Consider the following 20870-nt stretch of genomic DNA (forward strand, 5'->3'; position numbering starts at 1 on the left):
CTCTGCCTCACCACACATTCAGTGCGATTCTAAGAAAAATAATTCAGTATACATTTTATAGTAAGTCACAAGAAGTTTCATTGAAAAAAAATATGTAAAACTAAAGTTATCGTAATTTTACTGAACGTTGCCATTTGCGCAAAAAATTAGCAAAAAATGGTCCACGCCACCTGTTAGCGCGCGATAAAAACTACCCGCAAACAACGTGTTAAAGCCTCTCACTATATACTAGCCCTAGCCAGTAAAGTACGTCCTCCCGTCACATACACACACACGCTTCAGTACAGCGGTGGTTCTCTGCTAACTGCAGAAGCACTTGGATGCTGATGCCCCCAAGTACCACCCTGACCAACTGGACCAGAATCTTTGGGTCATAGACAGTGTTTTATCTTGTTAGGATGAGAGGATGTGGGATCTTGTGGTATAAGGAAGAGAAAGGGAGCTAGGACTGTGAATCTGCTAGAGGAAAACAAAAAAAATGCAGGATTGCAAAGGACTCAAACACGGCTTTAACCTAGGCTGCTGTGCTGAAATTACCTACATCAATGCTCAAACCCCAAAACAGCTCATTTTGAAAAAAGTTTTGCAAACGGAATTGTGAAATATTGTGTCAGCAGCGCCCTCACTGAGAACCTGGGGGCTTTATTCACATAGAACCCTTGAGTATGCCTCAGTCACCTGGAGGGCTTCTTAAACGCCAATTCCTGCTGCTGGTCTGGGTGGAGTGTGAGCAGCTGCATTTCTAGCAAGTTCCCAGGTGATGCTGCTACTGATGGTCAAACCCCACTTGGAGCCTCAGTGCAGAAATCACAAAAGTTCTGGGGAAATTAGCTGTTGTCACTAACTGACAGAGGCCTCCGGAAGCATTCACCCTGATGCACTGGTTCTGCTATAGCCCTGCTGAATTTTTTTTAAATATATTTTTATTGATTTCAGAGAGGGAGAGGGAAAGAGACCTAGAAACATCAAGAGAGAATCACCGATCAGCTGGCAGCTGGCTCCTATATGTCCCCCACTGGGGATCGAGCCCACAACCCAGGCATTTGCCCTTGACTGGAATCGAACCTGGGTCCCTTCAGTCTGCAAGCCAGCGCTCTATCCATTGATCCAAATCAGCCAAGGCTGAATTTTTTTTTTTTTAATCCTCACCTGAAGATATTTTTTCCATTGATTTTTAGAGAAAGTGGAAGGGAGAGGGAGAGACAGAAATACCAATATGAGGGAGACACATCAATTGGTTGCTTCCTGCATGTCCCCATCCAGGGCCAGGAGATCTGCAACCAAGGTACATGCCGTTGATCAGAATCGAACCCAATACCCTTCAGTTCACAGGCCAACACTATATCCACTGAGCCAAACGGGCTAGGGCAGCCCTGCTGATTTTGTCAGCTTAATGTAAAGTTGTCACTGAAGTTCTGGGTGTGCAGCCAGGCTACGGCTTTAAGAGCTCTTTTGAAGCCAGCACTTCAAGGTATCGGGGTATGACTTCAGAGTTTTGATATTTTGTGAGTTAGGTTCTGTTCCTGACTCTGCCATAAACCAACAGCGTGACTCCAGTATCTTTAACACAAAAATCCTTAGGGTGCTTTAAGTGTCCGGTTTCCTGTAGAAGCCATTGGTACTTAGGGAGATGAGAGCCACCTGGTGGTCAGCACTGAAATCTTTTTAATAACCATGAAGCCAGATCATTTTGTAAATTCATTCATTCAGTTCTTGATGTACCAGATATTGTACTAGGTGTGGAAGATATGGTCCAAATGGAACTTATAGTCTAGTGGGTTGGGAGAGAAAACAAGGAACGTACATTGGATTGAGGGTATATTTAGGGTTCAAATATTCTGGTTTATGTGACTAGGAAGCTAGGATGGGTTGCAGCTGAAATTTGCTACAGATCTCCCCTCTCATTAAAACACCTCTATGAATCTCAAATCCTAAGAAGTGATTTCCCCAAACCCCAGGGAGGAAGTGGGCCCAGTGTAGGTGGACCGAGGAAGGAAGGAGTGGGAGAATTCCCAGAGCCCCTTTATCCTAGAGCAGTGATGGCGAACCTTTTGAGCTCGGCGTGTCAGCATTTTGAAAAACCCTAACTTAACTCTGGTGATGTGTCACATACAGAAATTTTTTGATCTTTGCAACCATAGTAAAACAAAGACCTCTATTTTTGATATTTATTTTATATATTTAAATGCCATTTAACAAAGAAAAATCAACCAAAAAAATGAGTTCGTGTGTCACCTCTGACACATGTGCCATATGTTTGCCATCACTGTACTAGAGGCCCGGTGCACAAATTTGTGCATCAGCGGGGTCCCTTGGCCTGGCCTGCGAGATCGGGCTGAAACTGGCTGTCTGACATCCCCTGAGGGGTCCCAGATTGTGAGAGGGCGCAGCCCAGGCCAAGGGACCCCACCAGTCCCTGGGAGGGGCTCCCAGGGTGTGTCCGGCCTCAGTCCCAATCGGCTGGACCCCAGCAGCAAGCTAATCTACCAATCGGAGCATCTGCCCCCTGGTGGTCAGTGCATGTCATAGTGAGCGGTTGAGCAGCCTTAGCATATCATTAGCATATTACGCTTTGGTAGGTTGAACGGTCGACACTTAGCATATTAGGCTTTTATTATATAGGATTAGAGGCCTGGTGCACCAATTCATGCACATTGAAAGGAAATTAATTAGAAGAAATATTTTAATATCGCTACTTGCCCTTTATAATAGAAGTGTCAACCAAATTCACAATCAACAATGACAGATGGAAACACGTGTGTGATGGGCACCAGCGAGAGCTTTATATATAGAGATAAACTTGCTTAATTAGACCTACTTTCTGATTTAGCTAAACTCTCCAGCCCAGTGAAGCACCCCAATCTCTCTTTCAGGTAATAGTCAGCAACATAGCAGTAAATACAAAGCAGACTAGCAGACTATTATTGTAGATGACGCAGGGAGAACAAAGGGTGAAATATTTAACTGCAGCTGTGTTTGACAATATTCTGTGCAGTGAGAAAACCTGAAGTCATTTTCAAGGTCCACCATTTCTTTTCAGTCAGGTCAAGTTTCTAAACTTTCTAAATCTCTGTTTTCCAGCTAATGAAAATAGGATTCAACCGAGTCTCCTATCTGCCTACTCCAGGACTTCTGTGAGGATCAAACGAGATGAGGCACGTGAAAATACTTCACAGACATTTGATTAAACTGTACAATGTTTGTACCTACTTATAAAGCAAGCTGTGTTACTGGGCTGAAGAAGCTGCAAGGAGGCTAGTCGCTAGGGAGAGGAAGCTTGGCGTTGCTATGTGACGTCATTACCCAGCACTCACAGCCACGATTTCTGGGCTGGGCTGGAATGTGGGTCGTATTTTGCACCATGGGGTCTCGGCAGCATTGGCTGCTATTTGGTGGGGTGTCGCTCCGGGGAGGGGGTGGTGGGGCCTGTGTCCCACTTGAGGGAAGTCAAGTGTTGCTTTGTCGGTACCAGGTCCATGGTGCCATTTTTTTATAAATGGCCAGTGCGCATCACGGCAGCTCCTGTGTTGAGCATCTGCCCACTGGTGATCAGTACACGTCATAGCGACTGGTCAAACTGTCAGAGGGACACAGCATATTAACCTTTTATATATATATAGACTAGAGGCCCAGTGAATGAAATTCATGCATGGGGGCGGAGTGTTCCTCAGCCCAGCCTGCACCCTCTCCAATCTCTGATCCCTTGGGCCTAAACCATATGTCAGACATCCCTCTCACAATCCAGGACTGCTGGCTCCTAACCGCTTGACTGCGTGCCTGCCTGATTGCCCCCTAACCACTCCCCTACTGGCCTGATCGTTCCCCTGCTGACCTAGTCACCCCCAACTGCCCTCCCCTGCCGGCCATCTTGTGACGATGTGAGGGTGGCCATCTTATGATGTGCATGATGTCACCTAGGCTTTTATTATATAGGATATTGTGTCCCTTGTAATGCGTAGTTCAGAGCATAAAGGCAGGGTCCCCACCTCTAGTATCTATAATAAAAGCATAATATGCTAATTAGACTGGACTTCGTTCCAGATGACCTTCCAGACGAACTTGGGGCTGCAGGGAAGCCCGGGTCCCTGTGCCAGAGGGAAGCCAGTCCCGGCAGCCAGGGAAAGGAAGGTCTACTCTTGCACGAATTTCATGCATCGGGCCTCTAGTAAATAATATAAAAGAGAAAGGGAAAAAAGGAGAAAGCATGTGAGGTTCTCAGGAAGAATGGCAGAAAACAGTCTTCTGAGGGAAGGAGAACTGTGGTCAGCAATGTGGAATGTTCTAGTCCAGCAGCTGCCAATTTTCCGGTGAGGAAAACCCAGCTGGCGATATTGCTCAGGCCAGTGAGTCATCACGACAGTGGGATCCATCTGTCTGCCCCTCATCTGACCCGTACCTTTCTGATGGGGACTGCAGGCTCTGTTTTGGATACAAGTGCTGACCTCTCCCAGACCTTTGTCAGCTAAAGGTTTCCAGGACAGACACAGTGTGGGGGAGATTCTTGGGGGTTTTGCTGCAGTGTTTCTACACTGTAACTACCACTTAGTCTTTGAAGGCTTCCGAGGGAACACTTCAGCATGTTGATTCATTTCCTGCCAATCCATTTTCTATATAAATAAATAAAGGGAAGCAAATTCTCTTTAAGGAGAAATTCCAGCACCACTTGTCAAATGATTGTGATTTCTCTATTGAATTTTTTAAAATATATTTTTATTGGTTTCAGAGAGGAAGGAGAGAGAGACAGAAACATCAGTGATGAGAGAGAATCATTGATTGGCTGTCTCCTGCATGCCCCCCACTGGGGATCAGGCCCACTACCCGGGCATGTCAAACCTGGAACCCTTCAGTCCACAGGCTGATGCTCTATCCGCTAAGCCAAACCAGCTAGGGCTGAATTTTTTTTAAAAAATTTTTAATTGATTTTAGAAACATCCATTTGTTATTACACTTATGCATTTATTGGTTGATTCTTATATGTGCTGTGACCAGGGATCAAACCCACAACCTCAGCATTTTAGATGACTCTCTAACCAACTGATCTACCCAGCCAGGACTCCCATTGACTTTTTTTGACATCGTTGTCAAATATCAAATGACCATAGGGCTCTAATTTATTCCATTTGGCCTATGTCTATCCTTATGTCAGTACTCTATCTTGATTACTGTAACTTTGTAGTTTTGAAATTAAGCTGAAACCGGTTTGGCTCAGTGGATAGAGCGTCGGCCTGTGGACTGAAGGGTCCCAGGTTCGATTCCGGTCAAGGGCATGTACCTGGGTTGTGGGCACATCCCCAGTAGGAGGTGTGCAGGAGGCAGCTGATACATGTTTCTTCTCTCTCATTGATGTTTCTAACTATCTCTCTCCCTTCATCTCTGTAAAAAATCAATAAAATATATTAAAAAAAAAAGAAATTAAGAAGTGTGCATCTGCCCTGGCCAGTATGGCTCAGTGGATGGAGCGTCGGCCTGTGGACTGAAGGGTCCCAGGTTTGATTCCGGTCAAGGGCATGTACCTTGGTTGCAGGCACGTCCCCAATGGGGGGTGTGCAGGAGGCAGCTGATCGATGTTTCTCTCTCATCAATGTTTCCAACTCTCTGCCCCTCTCCCTTCCTCTCTGTAAAACATCAATAAAATATTTAAAAAAAAAGTGTGCATCCACCAACTTAATAGTTTTCAAGATTATTTTGGCTATTCTGGTTCTCTTGCATTTCCACATGAATTTTAGGATGGTTTTGTCAATTTCTACAAAGCAGCAAGCTGTGATTCTCCTAGATCTTTAGTTTTTCCAACAATGTTTAGTAGTTTTAAGAGTATAAATCTTGCCTATCGGTGTGGCTCAGTGGTTGAGCATTGACCCATGAACCAGGAAGTCATGGTTTGATTCTTGATCAGGGCACATGCCTGGGTGGTGGGTTCAATTCCCAGGAGGGGGCATGCAGGAAACAGCAGATCAATGATTCTCTCTCATTATTGACTAGAGGCCCGGTGCACAAAAATTTGTGCACTCAGAGGGGTCCCTCAGCCCTCTCCCAGTCTGGGACCCCTCAGGGGATGTCCACCTGCTGGCTTAGGCCTGCTCCCAAGGGGATTGGGCCCAAGCTGGCAGTCAGACCTCCCTCTGGCAGCCCTGGAGCCCTCGGAGGATGTCCACTTGCTAATGGGGAGCAGGCCTAAGCTGCAGTCGGATATCCTTAGTGCTGCTGAGGAGGCGGGAGAGGCTCCCGTCACCACTGCTGTGCTGGCAGCCGTCAGCCTGGCTTGTGGCTGAGCAGAGCTCCCCCTGTGGGAGTGCACTGACCACCAGGAGGCAGCTCCTGCATTGAACGTCTGCCCCCTAGTGGTCAGTGTGTGTCATACTGACCAGTCATTCCCATTCGTTCTGCTGTTAGGGTCAATTTGCATATTACCCTTTTATTATATAGGATAGAGGCCTGGATCAGGGTGGGGGTCCTGCTGGGGTGCCTGGTCTGGGTGAGGGGCTGAGGGACGTTTTCAGGCTGGCCCCACCTCCTTCAGGGTGGGGGTCCCCACTGGGGTGCCTGGCCAGTCTGGGTGAGGGTCTGATGGCCATTTTCAGGCTGGCCACATCCTCTGGTGACCCAAGCTCCCAGCCTCTCCTTTTTTTTCTGGGATTCATTTATCTTCTATAACTGAAACTTTGTAGCCTTGAGTGGAGCCCAGGACCGGCCAGGGCAGGCAGGAAGCTTGGCTTCCTCCATCGCCGGGGACAACCCAATCCTCCTGCTCACTCCAGCTCCGTGGCCACCGCCATCTTAATTGGGTTAATTTGCATACTCACTCCTGATTGGCTTGTAGGCGTAGCTTGAGCGTAGTGGAGGGACGGGTAAGTTGCATGTTTCTCTTTTATTATATGGGATGTTTCTATCCTCTTCCTCTCCCTTCTCTCTGAAATCAATTTTTTAAAATCCATTTTTAAAACATTACAAAAGAGAGTATTGCCCAGCTCAGTGGTGTGAGCCTTGACCTATCAACCAGGAGGTCATGGTTTGATTCCATCAGGGCACATGCCAGGGTTTTGGGCTCAGTCTCCAGTGTGGAGCATGCAGGAGGCAGTTTCTATCTCTCCCTCTCCCTCCCTCTCTGAAATCAATAAAAACACATTAAGAAAAAGAGGATAAATCTTGTGAAATTTACTCCCGAGTATTTTATTCTTTTAGATGCTATTGTAAATGGAAGTTCTTTGTCTCTTTAACATTTTGGACATATGAATATACTGCTCACTCAAAAGTTGATGAAATAGCCCCAGCTGGCGTGGCTCAGTGGTTGAGCATTGACCTATGAACCAGGTCACAGTTCGATTCCCTGAGCAGGGCACATGCCCAGGTTGCTGGCTCAATCCCCAGTTGGGGGTGTGCAGGAGGCATCTGATCCATGATTCTCTCTCATCATTGATGTTTCTATCTCTCTCCCTTCCTCTCTAAAATTAACTTAAAATTTTTAAAAAGTTGATTAAATAATTGCATAGAAAAGCCATTGTCTTAGGTTAGATTTCTCAGGAAACAGACTTTTACATGGGGATTTACCTTCGAGAAGTTTCCTGTGGAATGCTCTTGGCAACATGACTGAGAAAACAAAGGAAGCAGGATTAAGTAGAGGCAGAAGTTGAACTGGGATGCAGTGTTAATCATCCACAAAAATCTGCAGCTGGAAGGGCCCTTCAGCGTTGTTCCAAATTAAGGCAAAATATCCATCAATCACTGGAGGGAGGCTGCCCCCTGAAAAGGGGTCTGACTGTGGGCAATGGAGCTCCTTTGGGCCAAGTACAATTTGTGGGAAAAGACTACTGATCAATGATCATTCAACACACTCTCCCATCTCTAAACAGGACATAGAAATCAGTAAAGGGACTACTTTGTCTGTAATGAGAACCAGTTTATTTCCACCTAACATTTTCCTGGAAAACTCAATCAATGACAGGAAGGCTGAGGGGTGGAGAGTGGAGACAATGAGTTTCCTGTTAAGGAGTTACCATTCCCTCATGAATTATTTTATGCTTGGTGCAGTGCCTATGTCTATCCTTATCCAGTACACTATCTTTTTTTCCTTAAGTTTTTTGAAAAAAAAAATATTTTTATTAATTTCAGAGAGGAAGGGAGAGGGAGATAGAAACATTGATGAGAGAGAATCATTGGTTGGCTGCCTCCTGCACGCCCCACACTGGGATCCAGCCTGCAACCCCGGCATGTGCCCTTGACCCAAATGGAACCCGGGACCCTTCAGTCCGCAGGCCGATGCTCTATCCACTGAGCCACACCGGCTGGGGCCCAGTACACTATCTTGATTACTGTAACTTTGTAGTTTCCAGTTTTACTAGGACACAACGGGCCTGATGATATGAAATAGCTGGTCCAGGTCACAGCACTAGTGAGTGAAGGAGTCTGTATGCAAACTCAAGCCTTCCCACCAAGTGACTGTCTCAGTGGCTTTAAAAAACGTCCTTGTTTCCCTTCCTTTGCCCAATGACTCGCGGAGCCTGGCACTGTCCCAAGCCCAGGGTAGCGGCCTAACAGCGGCTCCGTGCGAGGGAAGCCAATGCAACCCGGGCACCGAGAGCAGAGGTGGCAGGTCCCGGGCGGCACCCCGTCCAGGTGAGGGTGTCGGGAGGCCGGGAGGACGTCTTCGCTGGCCCCTGAAGGGTGAGCACCAGCAGGCGAGGGGCTGCAATGGGGCCGTTTCCAGCGCAGGCCAAGCCGAGTGCCCCGAAGCACGCGGGGGCAGGGCCAGGAAATGCACGCCCTCCGAGGATTTGGATCTTGTGCGGAGCCCACGAGGTCACGGAAAACACGCTGAGAGCTGCATGTCCACAGGGCGGGGGTCGAGGATGACGTGGGGGCTCGGACCAGGGGCAGTGGCCGCGGCGAACGGCGCAGAGCTGCGCGCGGCGACGGCACTGCGGGGCCTGCGCCATTAGACCCCCGGCGCGACTGCCTCCCCGTGACCGGGAAAGTCTCCTGGGGCGGCCCCGGCAGGTCGCTCAGACAGGAGAGGAGGCGCGGGCCCAGTCCGCTAACGTCCAGGCCCCTTCGGCTCCCCCCCGCCTCCGGGTCAAGGCCTCCTTCCTCACCCGGCCCTCGTCTCCTCCAGTCTTTACCTTCCCTCCTGTCACAGGGTCTTCACACCGGGGCAGGCCCGCCCCCTGGTGAGACCTGTGAAATGCCTGCCGGGGTCGGCGTCCGCCGGGACGCGAGTCCTGCTAACACGTACACGCCCCGGGAGTCCTAAGCCCCGCGGGCAGAGGCGACGCCCACTGCCTCGCCCTTCCACAAAGTTCAGAGACCGAGAGCTGACTCCGCGAAAGCGCGGGAAAACAGCCGCCGCCCTCCAGTCGCTTCTTATTGGCTAATCCCGCTGTGGTTTCCCGAGGCCCGCCTCCCTGGCTCGCGGGCGGTGTTCTCATTCGCTAATCTCCGCCCACCGTCTACTCTCACTGGTCCATCCCTCCGCTCGTCAGGCTCTGCCGCGGACACAGGCGGAGAGCGGCGCGAGGCCCCGCCCCTACTCGCGCACTTGCACGTCCCAGTGGAGGCTGGAGGCCCCGCCCCCACGTGCCGTGTGCAAAAACAAACAGCCGTTAGGGAGGAGGTGCCGGGGGGCGGAGTCTGGTTAGAAGGAGACGTGCGATTGGGCGGCCGCCGAGGTTCAAACTAGCAAGGCGAGCGGCCATTGGTCGGGGCGGCGCGAGGCGGGCCCCGGTTATTGTCCGGGCTCCGGCGGTGACGGCGGTGGCGGTCGGTGCTGCGGGAGCAGCGGCGGCGGCTCGGCGGGAGCGAGGGCGGGAGCGGCCGAGACTATGGTGAGGGCGGGGGCGGCGGCGGGGCGGGCGGGAGGCGGCGGACGGGCCGAGGCCGGGCGGCCTGAGCGGGCGGCAGCACCTCCGCCGGCGGCGAGCGCGTCTGAGTGCTAAGAGGTGGCCGAGCGGCGGGGACGCAGCGCTCCGGGGGAACGCGCGGGTCCCCAGCTCATCGGAGGGCCTGGCGGCCCGGGGCCGAAGCCCTAACGCGGGCGCGCTTGGCGCAGGTCCGGCCGGTGCTCCCGGGGTCGCGCGCGCACGAGCGGAGCGCCGTGCACCGGTGTCCCTCTCCGGCGGCTGTAAATACCGGCGGCACTGAGTTGTCACCTAGCCCGTAGGATCTCAAACTTGAGCGGAAGTCAGCCGCGCCCGTGAGTGTGCGGGTGTCCTGCCGAGTGCCGAGCCCAGCGGAGTCCGATCCGGGGTCGCCGGTTGATGGGAGGTGTCCCGTGCGCCCAAGGTGGCGGGTCGGACCCCCTGTGGGGCGCGCCGGACCGGCGTCCGCCTCCCTCTGAACCGGGAGCAGCTACGGTTGGAGGAGGAGAGGGCGCAGCGCCGCGGTTCGTTCCCCGGCGTCGCGGACGGTCAGGCGGTTCACAGAGCGGACGCCGCGGACCGGGCTCCTGGGTGTCCGGTGCCCCTGACTCCCCCCGGGACCAGCCCCTGAGGCGGCGGGTTCTGGCGCCGGTTCCGCATCTGCCTCCGTAAAGGGAGAAGCAGGTGCCCTGGGCTCGGCGGCGGGCAGCCCTGCCGTGGGGGCCGGTGGCGGCTTTTAGTTCTTCCTCGTGGACGGGAGGACCCTAGACCGCGCACCCGCTGAGAGGCCTTTCTGTTTGTTCGTTTAATATATTTTTATTGATGTCGGAGAGGAAGGGAGGAGAGAGTGAGAGAAACATCGGTGATGAGAGAGAACCATGGACCCCTGCCTCTTGCGCGCCCCCCGCTGCTGGTCCGTCCGCAGGCTGGCGCTCTGCCCACTGAGCCACACCAGCCAGGGCGGTTTCTAAAGGTTTGATACCGGGGCACAGACTTCTGGGAGGAGTAGGTGAGAAGATAGTGTTACTTGATCTGACCTCAGAAATAATAAAACTACGCCCTGACCGGTTTGGCTCAGTGGATAGAGCATCGGCCTCCCGACTAGAGGGTCCCAGGTTGATTCTGGTCAAGGGCATGTACCTTGGTTGCGGGCGCATCCCCAGTGGGGGATGTGCAGGAGGCAGCTGATCGATGTTTCCCTCTTATCGATGTTTCTCTCTGTCCCTCTCCCTTCCTCTCTGTAAAAAATCAATAAAATATATTTTTTTAAAAAGAAATAAACTAAATGTAAGGAAGCAACATGAATCAATTCTTAGACTTTTCCTGCTTCTAATTTTTGTCACAGTCTCTTTTTTAAAAAATATGGTTTTCAGAGATAAATATTAAATTAACAGAGACATGCACTTAGGAGGACTATACACAGGTGATTTTATAAAAATTGATATTAAAGACACATCGATTTGTTCCACTTATTTATACATTCATCGGTTGATTTTTTTTAAAATATATTTTTATTGATTTCAGACAGGAAAGGAGGGGAGAGAGAAACATCAATGATGAGAGAGAATCATGGGTTGACTGCCTCCTGCACTCCCCCCACTGGGGATCGAGCCCACAACCCCGCAGTTGCCTGACAGGGAACCGAACCCTGACCTCCTGGTTCACAGGTCGGGGCTCAACCACGGAGCCACACTGGCAGGGCTCATCGGTTGATTCTTGTATGTGCCCTGGCCCGGGACTCAAACCCGCCACCTTGGCTGTACTGTAAGATTCTCCAACCCACTAAGCCACACCATTCATGGATGTTTAATTTTCTTTTTCCCATTTTTTTTTTTTAACTTGTTTCTTCTTTACTCCTAGAAGAGCTAAGTTCTGAATGTTCTTGTGGAAATTATATGTTGACATGAAGATTCTTCAGTCTGAAATTTAAAAAATATGTTCAAATTTTTAGCAATATCAGTTAAATAAGTAACATTTGACCTCATCCTATCTGATAATAGACAAACATGCTAATTGACTGTACCTTCGCTATGCCGCCCACAGGCTAATCAGCACGATATGCAAATTAACCGCCAACAAAGATTGCGGCTAATTTGCATACTGCAGGCAGGGTGGGACAGCACCATCCCACCTGCCCCGCTGCCATCTGGGCCTGCTATTTGTGATCCAGAGCGGTGGGACGGGACAGCGCCATCCTGCCTGCCCTCCTGCCATCTGGGCCTGCTATCTGTGACCCGGGTGGCAGGCGTCCTGTGTGTGACCCGACCCGGGGCGGCACCCCAACCCCTAGATTGGACCTGCCGTGTGCGCGACCCGGGGAGGCGGGGCAGGCACCGAGGGATCGGGCTTGCCATCTGCCACCCAGGGAGCGGGCCTAAGCCAGCAGGTGGTTATCTCCTGAGGGGTCCCAGACTGTGAGAGGGCACAAGTGGGGCTGAGGGACACCCCCCCACACACACGCCTCCTCCCCCGCCAGTGCACAAATTTTTGTGCACCGGGCCTCTAGTTTTAAATAAATTAGCAAGTGGTGATAAAACATGTATATTCCTATGTATATTGTATGTGTAATTACATCATTATTAATTTATATAAAATTGAGGAAGGAGATTCCCTAGATTTTTTTAGCTGACTAAAATAAAATTAGAAAAATTTCGTTTCCTGAATATTTTGAAATAGCATCTTCACCTGGAGCCTTTTCTCACTTAGGCTGGAGGCAAAGCTGGGAAGGACAGCGGGAAGGCGAAGGCGAAGGCAGTGTCTCGCTCGCAGCGGGCTGGGCTGCAGGTAACGTATCCATGACGTTGTAATTCATTATTAAATTCTTTACTGTTGCAATTTCACGACCCATAGAAGTTCATTAATTACAAAAACATACTACTACTGACCTTTAATAATGAGATTAATTGGTCAAAATTTAAATCATAAAGCAATTATCTTTTAATTTATATTCTCTTCTTCCAAACGAGAACAGTTATGAAGAGGTCTAAAATAAATTTGGTAAATTTGCTCTCAAAATCTATTGTTTCTAGATTAGAACTATGTTTCTGATTATTTTATAAATTGTATCAAAATACTAAATATTTCCAAACTTCAGATATTTGAATAATTGCACCTTTAATCCACAGACTAAAAATTTCCTGGATGAGTAAGAATTATCCTGTATATATGAGACAGTTTGTAAACAGGAAAGCTCGAAGGCCAAACTGTAAGGTTTGGATTTTATCCTCTTGGCAGTGGTGAACCACTGAAAGTTTTTGAACAAGAGGCTGACATCATCTAGATGGTACTGCAGGAACTTACAGTTGATGGGTACATTCTATATTTTAATTCATTGTGTAAATTTCTATTAGAATTTATTTGAAGTGAGAGATGGAAGACAGGTGGAGGCTATTGCAGTGGTTTTAGGAGTAAGGTAATACATACTTGAATTTAAGTGGGACGGATGGGAATAGGAGTCATTCATGTGCTCCCAAAAAGTGGGAGGAGAGGTATGGTGTTGAGAGGAAAGTCAAAGGTTTCTGTAAGCCTTAGAACTAAGGGACACAGGAGCTTGTAGTTATAAGATTTAAGAATTTAAGTGTAGTCATTTTGGAGTTCTACCAAAACATCCACATGAAAATGTCCAAAAATCATAGATTTTGAGTCCAGCTTTCCAAGTGAGGTGATAGAAAGAATTACAAATTTAAAATCATTTCTGTAAAATTGGTAGTTCATGCTATAAATGAGTTTCCAAGTAGAGCATAGGAAAGGAACACAAGCATAGTGGTGAACCCCGGAGAAACACACAGAAAAGACTGAGGAGCAGCAGAGTTTGGAGTTAGTGTTAGAACTCTGTAATCTGCACTCCAAGAAAAGATGTTTTTGAGGTCTCACTCTGTGCCACAGGACAATCCGACCACCGGGATGCATGGGGGAGTCCGTTCCAGCCCTACCCCATCCCAGATCATGCCTTTTCTCCTTAAGGTTGCCATCTAGAGGCGGCTAATACATTTGGTCATTACATTGTTACCCCTCGTCTTCCAGAATGGTACTAACGTTTGGGAGAAAATAGGTAACAAGAAAGAAAGGGTTTCAGGATTTGCTTTTCAATTTTGCCTTCCGCAAGCAGGTATCTAGGCTGTAATGGGAGCACTTGATTTAGACACGTGGAGAGGTTTTGAGCGAAGTGCGCAGAAGGAAAGGAGCCTGTGGAGAGGAGGCTGTTGGAATGGTGGGGCCAGGGACAGGGTAAGAGGATCCATAACACATTGGTAGAGGACAGTCCAGGGTGCAGAGCAGGGGGAGTAAGGTATTTTGGGAATGAGGGTGTAAACAATGAAAGAATGGTGCTTTAGAGAATACTTTATTAGTTTCTGCTCAAACCCATTAGATTTGACCCAGTAGATTAAGACCTTACATATTTAATACAGTGTGTTAGCAAATGGTGTTGGTTTTTTGTCAGGTCACCTCTTGAAACAGAATGGAGTTGAGGCTGAAGGAACGTGTTGGAGGTTCAGAGTTGCGCGAGGCTGCTAGGTGAAGGAATTAACAAGACATGAATGTGATGATGAGGCCACATGGAATGTGCAGTTGATGCCTGCAGAGCAGTTTCTCTTTATGTTACGATGACCTTCCGTATGATGCAGAAACTATTATAAACCCTGTGGTGGTTTGTGTTCTTTTAACTTAGATTCTCTTCTCAGGAGGGTAAAAGCAGGCATGAAGATTTGGGGCTAAATACTAGGATACAACACACAGGCCCTAGACTGTTAATTGCCAAATAAGTTTGGCTTCTAATGTGGGTAATGAAATTGTTTAACTCCTGCTTTCCTCATTGTTTGCCTCTGATTACGCTCCGTGGTGTGGTGAAGGCTCCTCGGTGCCTCCATTCAGACGGTATCTCTTTCAGTTTCCCGTGGGCCGCATCCACAGACATTTGAAGACTCGCACCACAAGCCACGGAAGGGTCGGCGCCACCGCGGCCGTGTACAGTGCCGCCATCCTGGAGTACCTCACTGCTGAGGTGTGTAGGGGATGTTAGACATGGAAGTGCCAAAGTACGAGTCTAGAAAAGGCTGGAAATAGGCGTTTAAAACAAAAAAGACACATCTGCTTGTTGGTCTCTCTCTTTTTTTAAAATATGTTTTTATTGATTTTAGAGAGAGAGGAAGGGAGAGGGAGAAAGATGGAAACATCAACCTGCTGCCTCCTGCATGCTCCCTGCTGGCAGCAGTTTTAAATGTCTTAATCGGCCGAAACCGGTTTGGCTCAGTGGATAGAGCGTCGGCCTGTGGACTGAGAGGTCCCGGGTTCGATTCCGGTCAGGGGCATGTGCCTGGGTTGCGGGCATATCCCCAGTGGGAGATGTGCAGGAGGCAGCTGATCGATGATTCTCTCATCGATGTTTCTAACTCTCTATCTCTCTCCCTTCCTCTCTGTAAAAAATCAATAAAATATATATTTAAAAAAAAAAAAAAAAAAAAAAAAAAAAAAAAATGTCTTAATCGGCCTGTTACCCAGCAGCAGTGTCAAAGAGAACCTTGGTTTACTCGTTCTCAAAATTAAGCAAGGATCATCCATCCATATTTTTAAGTGACTGCCAAAGGAATTTAAATACTATACTGTTAGTGAACTCGGAAGTAAGTATATAATCAGTAGAAGTTTCAGCATAATCTCTTTTTTAAGAAATTTGGGGTGGGGGAAAGGTTTGCCAGTGTGATAATTTTTAAAAATCACAAATATAGCCCTAACCAGTTTGGCTCAGTGGATAGAGCGTCAGCCTGCGGACTCAAGGGTCCCGGGTTCGATTCCGGTCAAGGGCATGTACCTTGGTTGTGGGCACACCCCCAGTAGGGGGTGTGCAGGAGGCAGCTGATTGATGTTTCTAACTCTCTATCTCTCTCCCTTCCTCTCTGTAAAAAATCAATAAAATATATTTAAAAAAATAAAATAAAAATCACAAATATAATGTGAAGTTTGATAAAAGACAATCATTCTGGTTCTCTGCATGATTGTCTGCATAATATGCTATATTGTGCTTAGCTTCACATTTCGGGAAGGTAAAGTTACTTGGGCAAGATTTGTTTTTTGTGGTGGTGGTCTTGTTTTAATGTCTTTATTGATTTTTTTTAATATATTGATTTTTTACAGAGAGGAAGGGATAGGGATAGAGAGTTAGAAACATCGATGAGAGAGAAACATCGATCAGCTGCCTTCTGCACACCTCCTACTGGGTATGTGCCTGCCACCCAGGTACATACCCTTGACCGGAATTGAACCTGGGATCTTTTAGTCTGCAGGCCGATGCTCTATCTACTGAACCAAACCAGTTAGGGCTGTTTTTTTTTTTTGAGGGAAAAAGGGAGAGGGAGAGAGATAGAAACATTAATGAGAGAGGAACATCTGATTGGTTGCCTCTTGCACAACCCCCGACTGGGGATCGAGCATGCAACCCAAATATGTGCCCTGACCAGGAATTTTTTTTTTTAATATATTGATTTTTTACAGAGAGGAAGGGAGAGAGACAGAGAGCTAGAAACATTGATGAGAGAGAAACGTCGATCAGTTGCCTCCTGCACATCTCCCACTGGGGATATGCCCGCAACCAAGGCACATGCCCCCGACCGGAATTGAACCCAGGACCCCTCAGTCCACAGGCCGACGCTCCATCCACTGAGCCAAACAGGTCTCGGCCCAGGAATTTTTTAGAAACTGATTTTTAGAGAGAGAGAAATATTGATGTGCGAGCAGAACATCAGTCGCCTGCTCCTGCACACCCCGTACCTGGATGGAGCCCAAAATCCAGGCATGTGCCCCCATCAGGAATCACAACAGCAACCTTTCGGTGCCCAACCAATTTGAGCCACACGGGCTATGGCGGGGCAAGAGTTCTTATTTACTGGGTCATGGACCACCACTTCCTCCATCCGAGCTCCTCCTAAGGAAAATGTGTTTGAAATTCCATGAGCTGTATCCCAAGCAAGTCAAGTGCTAGAGGTAGCCAACCTAGTAGAAACAGACAGTGGTTTTTACTTGAGAAAGATTTAGGTTCAACCTATATGTTAATTATCTTTGCTGTCTTTTCATTAACCTTACCCAGGTCATTTGTGTCGCGTTGTACATTTAAGATGAAATTACCAGTGGCCCTGGTCAGGTATCTCAGTTGGCTAGAGCATCATCCTGATACACCAAGGTCACGTGTTCGATTTCTGGTCAGGGCACATTCCCAGGTTTTGGGTTCAATCCCCAGTAAGGGAGCATATGCAGGAAGTAGCCCATCAATGTTCTGCCTCACATCAGTGTTTCTCTTTCTCCCTCTCCCTTCCTTTCTCTCTAAAAATCAATAAAATTAGCTCTGGCTGATAGAGCATCAGCCTTCAAACAAGGATCCCGGGCTCGATTCTAGTCAAGGGCAAATGCCTGGGTTGCAGGCTCGATCCCCATTAGGGGGCAGCTGATCAATGATTCTCATCACTGATGTTTCTCCCTCTTCCTTCCTCTCTCAAATCAATAAAAATATATTTAAAAAAATAATAGTAAAGATAGAGGTGCCAGACCAGAGTCCCAAGGAAAATGAGATGGGATTCTGGTAGATTTTAAAGCATGCCAGCTACTTCAGATGTACAACAAGGCTTCCTACGCTCTAAGTGCAGAGGGTCTGTGGAATTATTTTTGTAGTCTATCAAAGGGTTTATAATGCCAGTGTGGTCTTTAAAGGGCTTCTAGCTTATTGTGTACATACTAGTATAATAGGACCCAGTGATGTTAAAAACTCTGAATAAAAATAACTTCTTAAAAATCCATTCATTTTTCCATTCAATTTTAGAGAGAGTGGAGGGTGAGAGAGAGAAAACATTGGTCCATGGGCTGACACTAACCACTGAACACACCAGCCAGGGTGATGAAAATTTTTTTGAATTATTTTTTTAATCTTTTCTACAAGTGCTAGGAAATAAGTTCTAGCCATTAAAGGTTATACAGAAATAGACTCCATGGTTTTTCTAGATGTCCACATTTAGAACCTTGGCTGAGGAGAAACATCCCTTGGCCTTACTTTTTTCTATAGAAATAGCTTTTTGCTGAAGGTTCTAGTGCTCTTGTAGAAAATGAATATTAACACATTGCGTACCACATAGAAATCTCTAGACATACGCCAGAGACCGCATGTTTTTGGGCAAACTGCACGTTATTTAAATCATCATAACTACAGATCATAATGCACTTTAGGTGTTGTTTTTCAATAATTATAACATTTTTATTTACAAAAACAATTAAACAATTAAAGTTCCTAGTACTTTTTTAACGTATGGTACTGCGTAAAACATTTTCCTCTATGAAGAGGGACCAAACAAAATTTACAAAAGTATCTAGATTCGTTCCTTTTTCCATGGGTGGCACAAACTCTGCAGGTTCTTGTAGGAAATTTTTTCTTTCCACTCGCTGGAATACATGTAGTTCATGCTGCTTCATATCACCTGACAACCTTGTGGGTGTACAAAGGCACGTGGGCCACGTGTTCGGACCATAGGTTCAAGCTTACAACCACAGCCGTTGGCTATGATTGTGCTGGGAGGGCCCTGCCCTCCAGCTGGGACTTGCACGTGGCAGTGAGAAGACCCTGTCCTTTCATTAGTCCTAGGCTTGAACCTGTCCTAACACTGTAACCGCGCCCCACAGTGGACAAGACAGTGTGCTGACATCTAAGGTCCAGAACAGATGGCGCGCGAAACACGAGAAAACTCCTGAGCGGTGCACTGTGTGTTAAAAGGCCAAGTGAAATAATGAGAGCTCTCTAAAGGCATTATAAAAATAGGAAAAGGAATGAATTTCGGAGTTGTTGAACATTCCTATGACCTCTCCTCCAGGGGTACTCATGGAAGACTGTTCTCAAGGATATGATTGTTTTCAAATATATTGGATGGGACTTGTTTGTATGTTTATATTCCTGTCCAATGCCAAATCCATTGTTGGAGGAGCATTATAGATATCCAGAGTTCATTAAAAAATGTGAAAAAGAAAAATGTGCTCTTTGTTTCTGATATTCTGTGTGTGATGTGCCAACGCTATAGTGATCTTTGAGCTATAAATGCAAGTCCACCCCGGACCCTTCAGCACACCCCCTTGTCTGACGTGCTGTCCCGCTGGTGCTTGCAGGTGCTGGAGCTGGCGGGCAATGCTTCCAAGGACCTCAAGGTAAAGCGCATCACTCCCCGCCACCTGCAGCTCGCCATCCGGGGGGATGAGGAGCTGGACTCGCTTATCAAGGCTACCATCGCTGGGGGCGGTATGTATTGTCACCTCTTCAGAGGAGATTGCTATTGGCCTTTCTAATTATAAGTGTACATTCTATATGAGGTAATCGGGTGAGTCAGTGTCGGTGAAGGTGAGGTGTAAGTTGTTGTCCCTTAACCCTTTTGGGGTCATCTTTGGAGAACCTCTTGAAAGCTGTGGTTATTCTTCTCCCCCAAAGCACATAGAATCACATCATTTTATACATACAGTCTTAGAGGAGTTCCTGGACCTTGAAGTGGGGCCCCCCTTGGTATCGTATATAATAAAAGCCTAATATGCTAATGGTCGGTCGTCTATCGCCTGTTCAACCAATCAAAGCATAATATGCTAATGATATGCTAAGGCCACTCAACAGTACACTATGATGTGCACTGACCACCAGGGGGCAGACAGTCAGCCGGTCAGCCAGTTACTATGACATGCACTGACCACCAGGGAGCAGATGCTCCAACTGGTAGTTAGCTGGCTGCTGGGGTCCGGCTGATTAGGACGGAGCTAGATGGGCCCGACACGCCCTGGAGCCCTCCCTCGGTCCCTCCGTAGCTGACCAACCTCCAGCATCCCTCCCCAGCCCCGACTGAGTGGGGTCCCTTGGTCTGACCTATGCCCTCTCGCAATCCAGGACCTCTTGGGGGATGCTGGAAAGCCAGTTTTAGCCCGATCCCGCAGGCCAGGCCAAGGGACCCCACTGGTGCTCGAATCTGTGCACTGGGCCTCTAGTAGATACATAAATAGGATCAGATATAAGAGAGGACTTAAGTAAATTTCACTCTTTGTATAATTGCTCTTTTTGGTTTGAGGCACTGAAGTTGTTAGATACAGCTAGCTTAATGTTTAATTTGTTTTTAATTTCATTTTAGGTGTGATCCCTCACATCCATAAGTCTCTGATTGGAAAGAAGGGTCAGCAGAAAACTGCTTAGAGAATTATTTTAACTCTCTTGCTTCCTGTCATTGTACTGTAACTAGGACAGAAGAAATATTGGGGATATATGGAATTTTAAGAAATTAAATGGAACAGCGTAGACAATTACTGTAGACATGGTAAGAGAAACATTTGTACGTTCTTAGACTCGAAGTTTGATAAAAGTATCTTTTCACGTGGCAACAGTTGTGTATTGATTGGCTGGATTTCTCCCATGTATTTTATACAAAAATGGAATTGATAAACCATTTTTTACAAAAATAATTTGTCTCAAATCTGTTCTGTCTGTGATGTGTTGGAAATATTTTACTCATATGAAATTTTTAATTTTTTAATTGGTTATATATTCAGAATCTTTTTTTTTAAAAAAATATATTTTATTGATTTTTTTTATAGAGAGGAAGGGAGAGGGATAGAGAGTTAGAAACATTGATGAGAGGGAAACATTGATCAGCTGCCTCCTGCACACCCCCTGCTGGGGATGTGCCTGCAACCAAGGTACATGCCCTTGATCGGAATCGAACCTGGGACCCTTCAGTCCACAGGCTGACGCTCTATCCACTGAGCCAAACCGGTCAGGGCCAGAATCTTTTTTTTCTATATTCCAAATAATCTTAAAATAGAATCTGGGAATATAGCTTTACCATAATTGATACCATATTATTTTGAGTTTTAGATGCTATCCATTTCTAGTGTGCACTGTTTTTACATATTTCCAAAGAAAGAAAAACTGCCCATTAACCATGATATGCCATTGATAATGAGATGCATACCAGTTTCAGAAATGTTAGAATATGAAAACGTGCACTTAAAATTGTTGAACTCAGA

The 20870-nt window shown here is 47.3% G+C and overlaps 1 protein-coding gene across 1 annotated transcript; it reads left to right on the top strand.

The window, feature by feature from the left end:
- The first annotated feature begins 9690 nt into the window (after positions 1 to 9690).
- On the top strand, positions 9691 to 20298 carry H2AZ2 (H2A.Z variant histone 2). Its single transcript, XM_081102781.1, has 5 exons — positions 9691 to 9815; positions 12555 to 12632; positions 14737 to 14850; positions 18981 to 19110; positions 19979 to 20298. Exons 1-5 carry the CDS (start codon positions 9813 to 9815, stop codon positions 20038 to 20040), a joined length of 387 nt encoding a protein of 128 aa, XP_080958907.1. The 5' UTR covers positions 9691 to 9812; the 3' UTR covers positions 20041 to 20298.
- The last annotated feature ends 572 nt before the right edge of the window (positions 20299 to 20870 follow it).

This window comes from Myotis nattereri (assembly GCF_964212035.1).
Source record: "Myotis nattereri genome assembly, chromosome: 11".
NCBI lineage: Eukaryota > Metazoa > Chordata > Mammalia > Chiroptera > Vespertilionidae > Myotis > Myotis nattereri.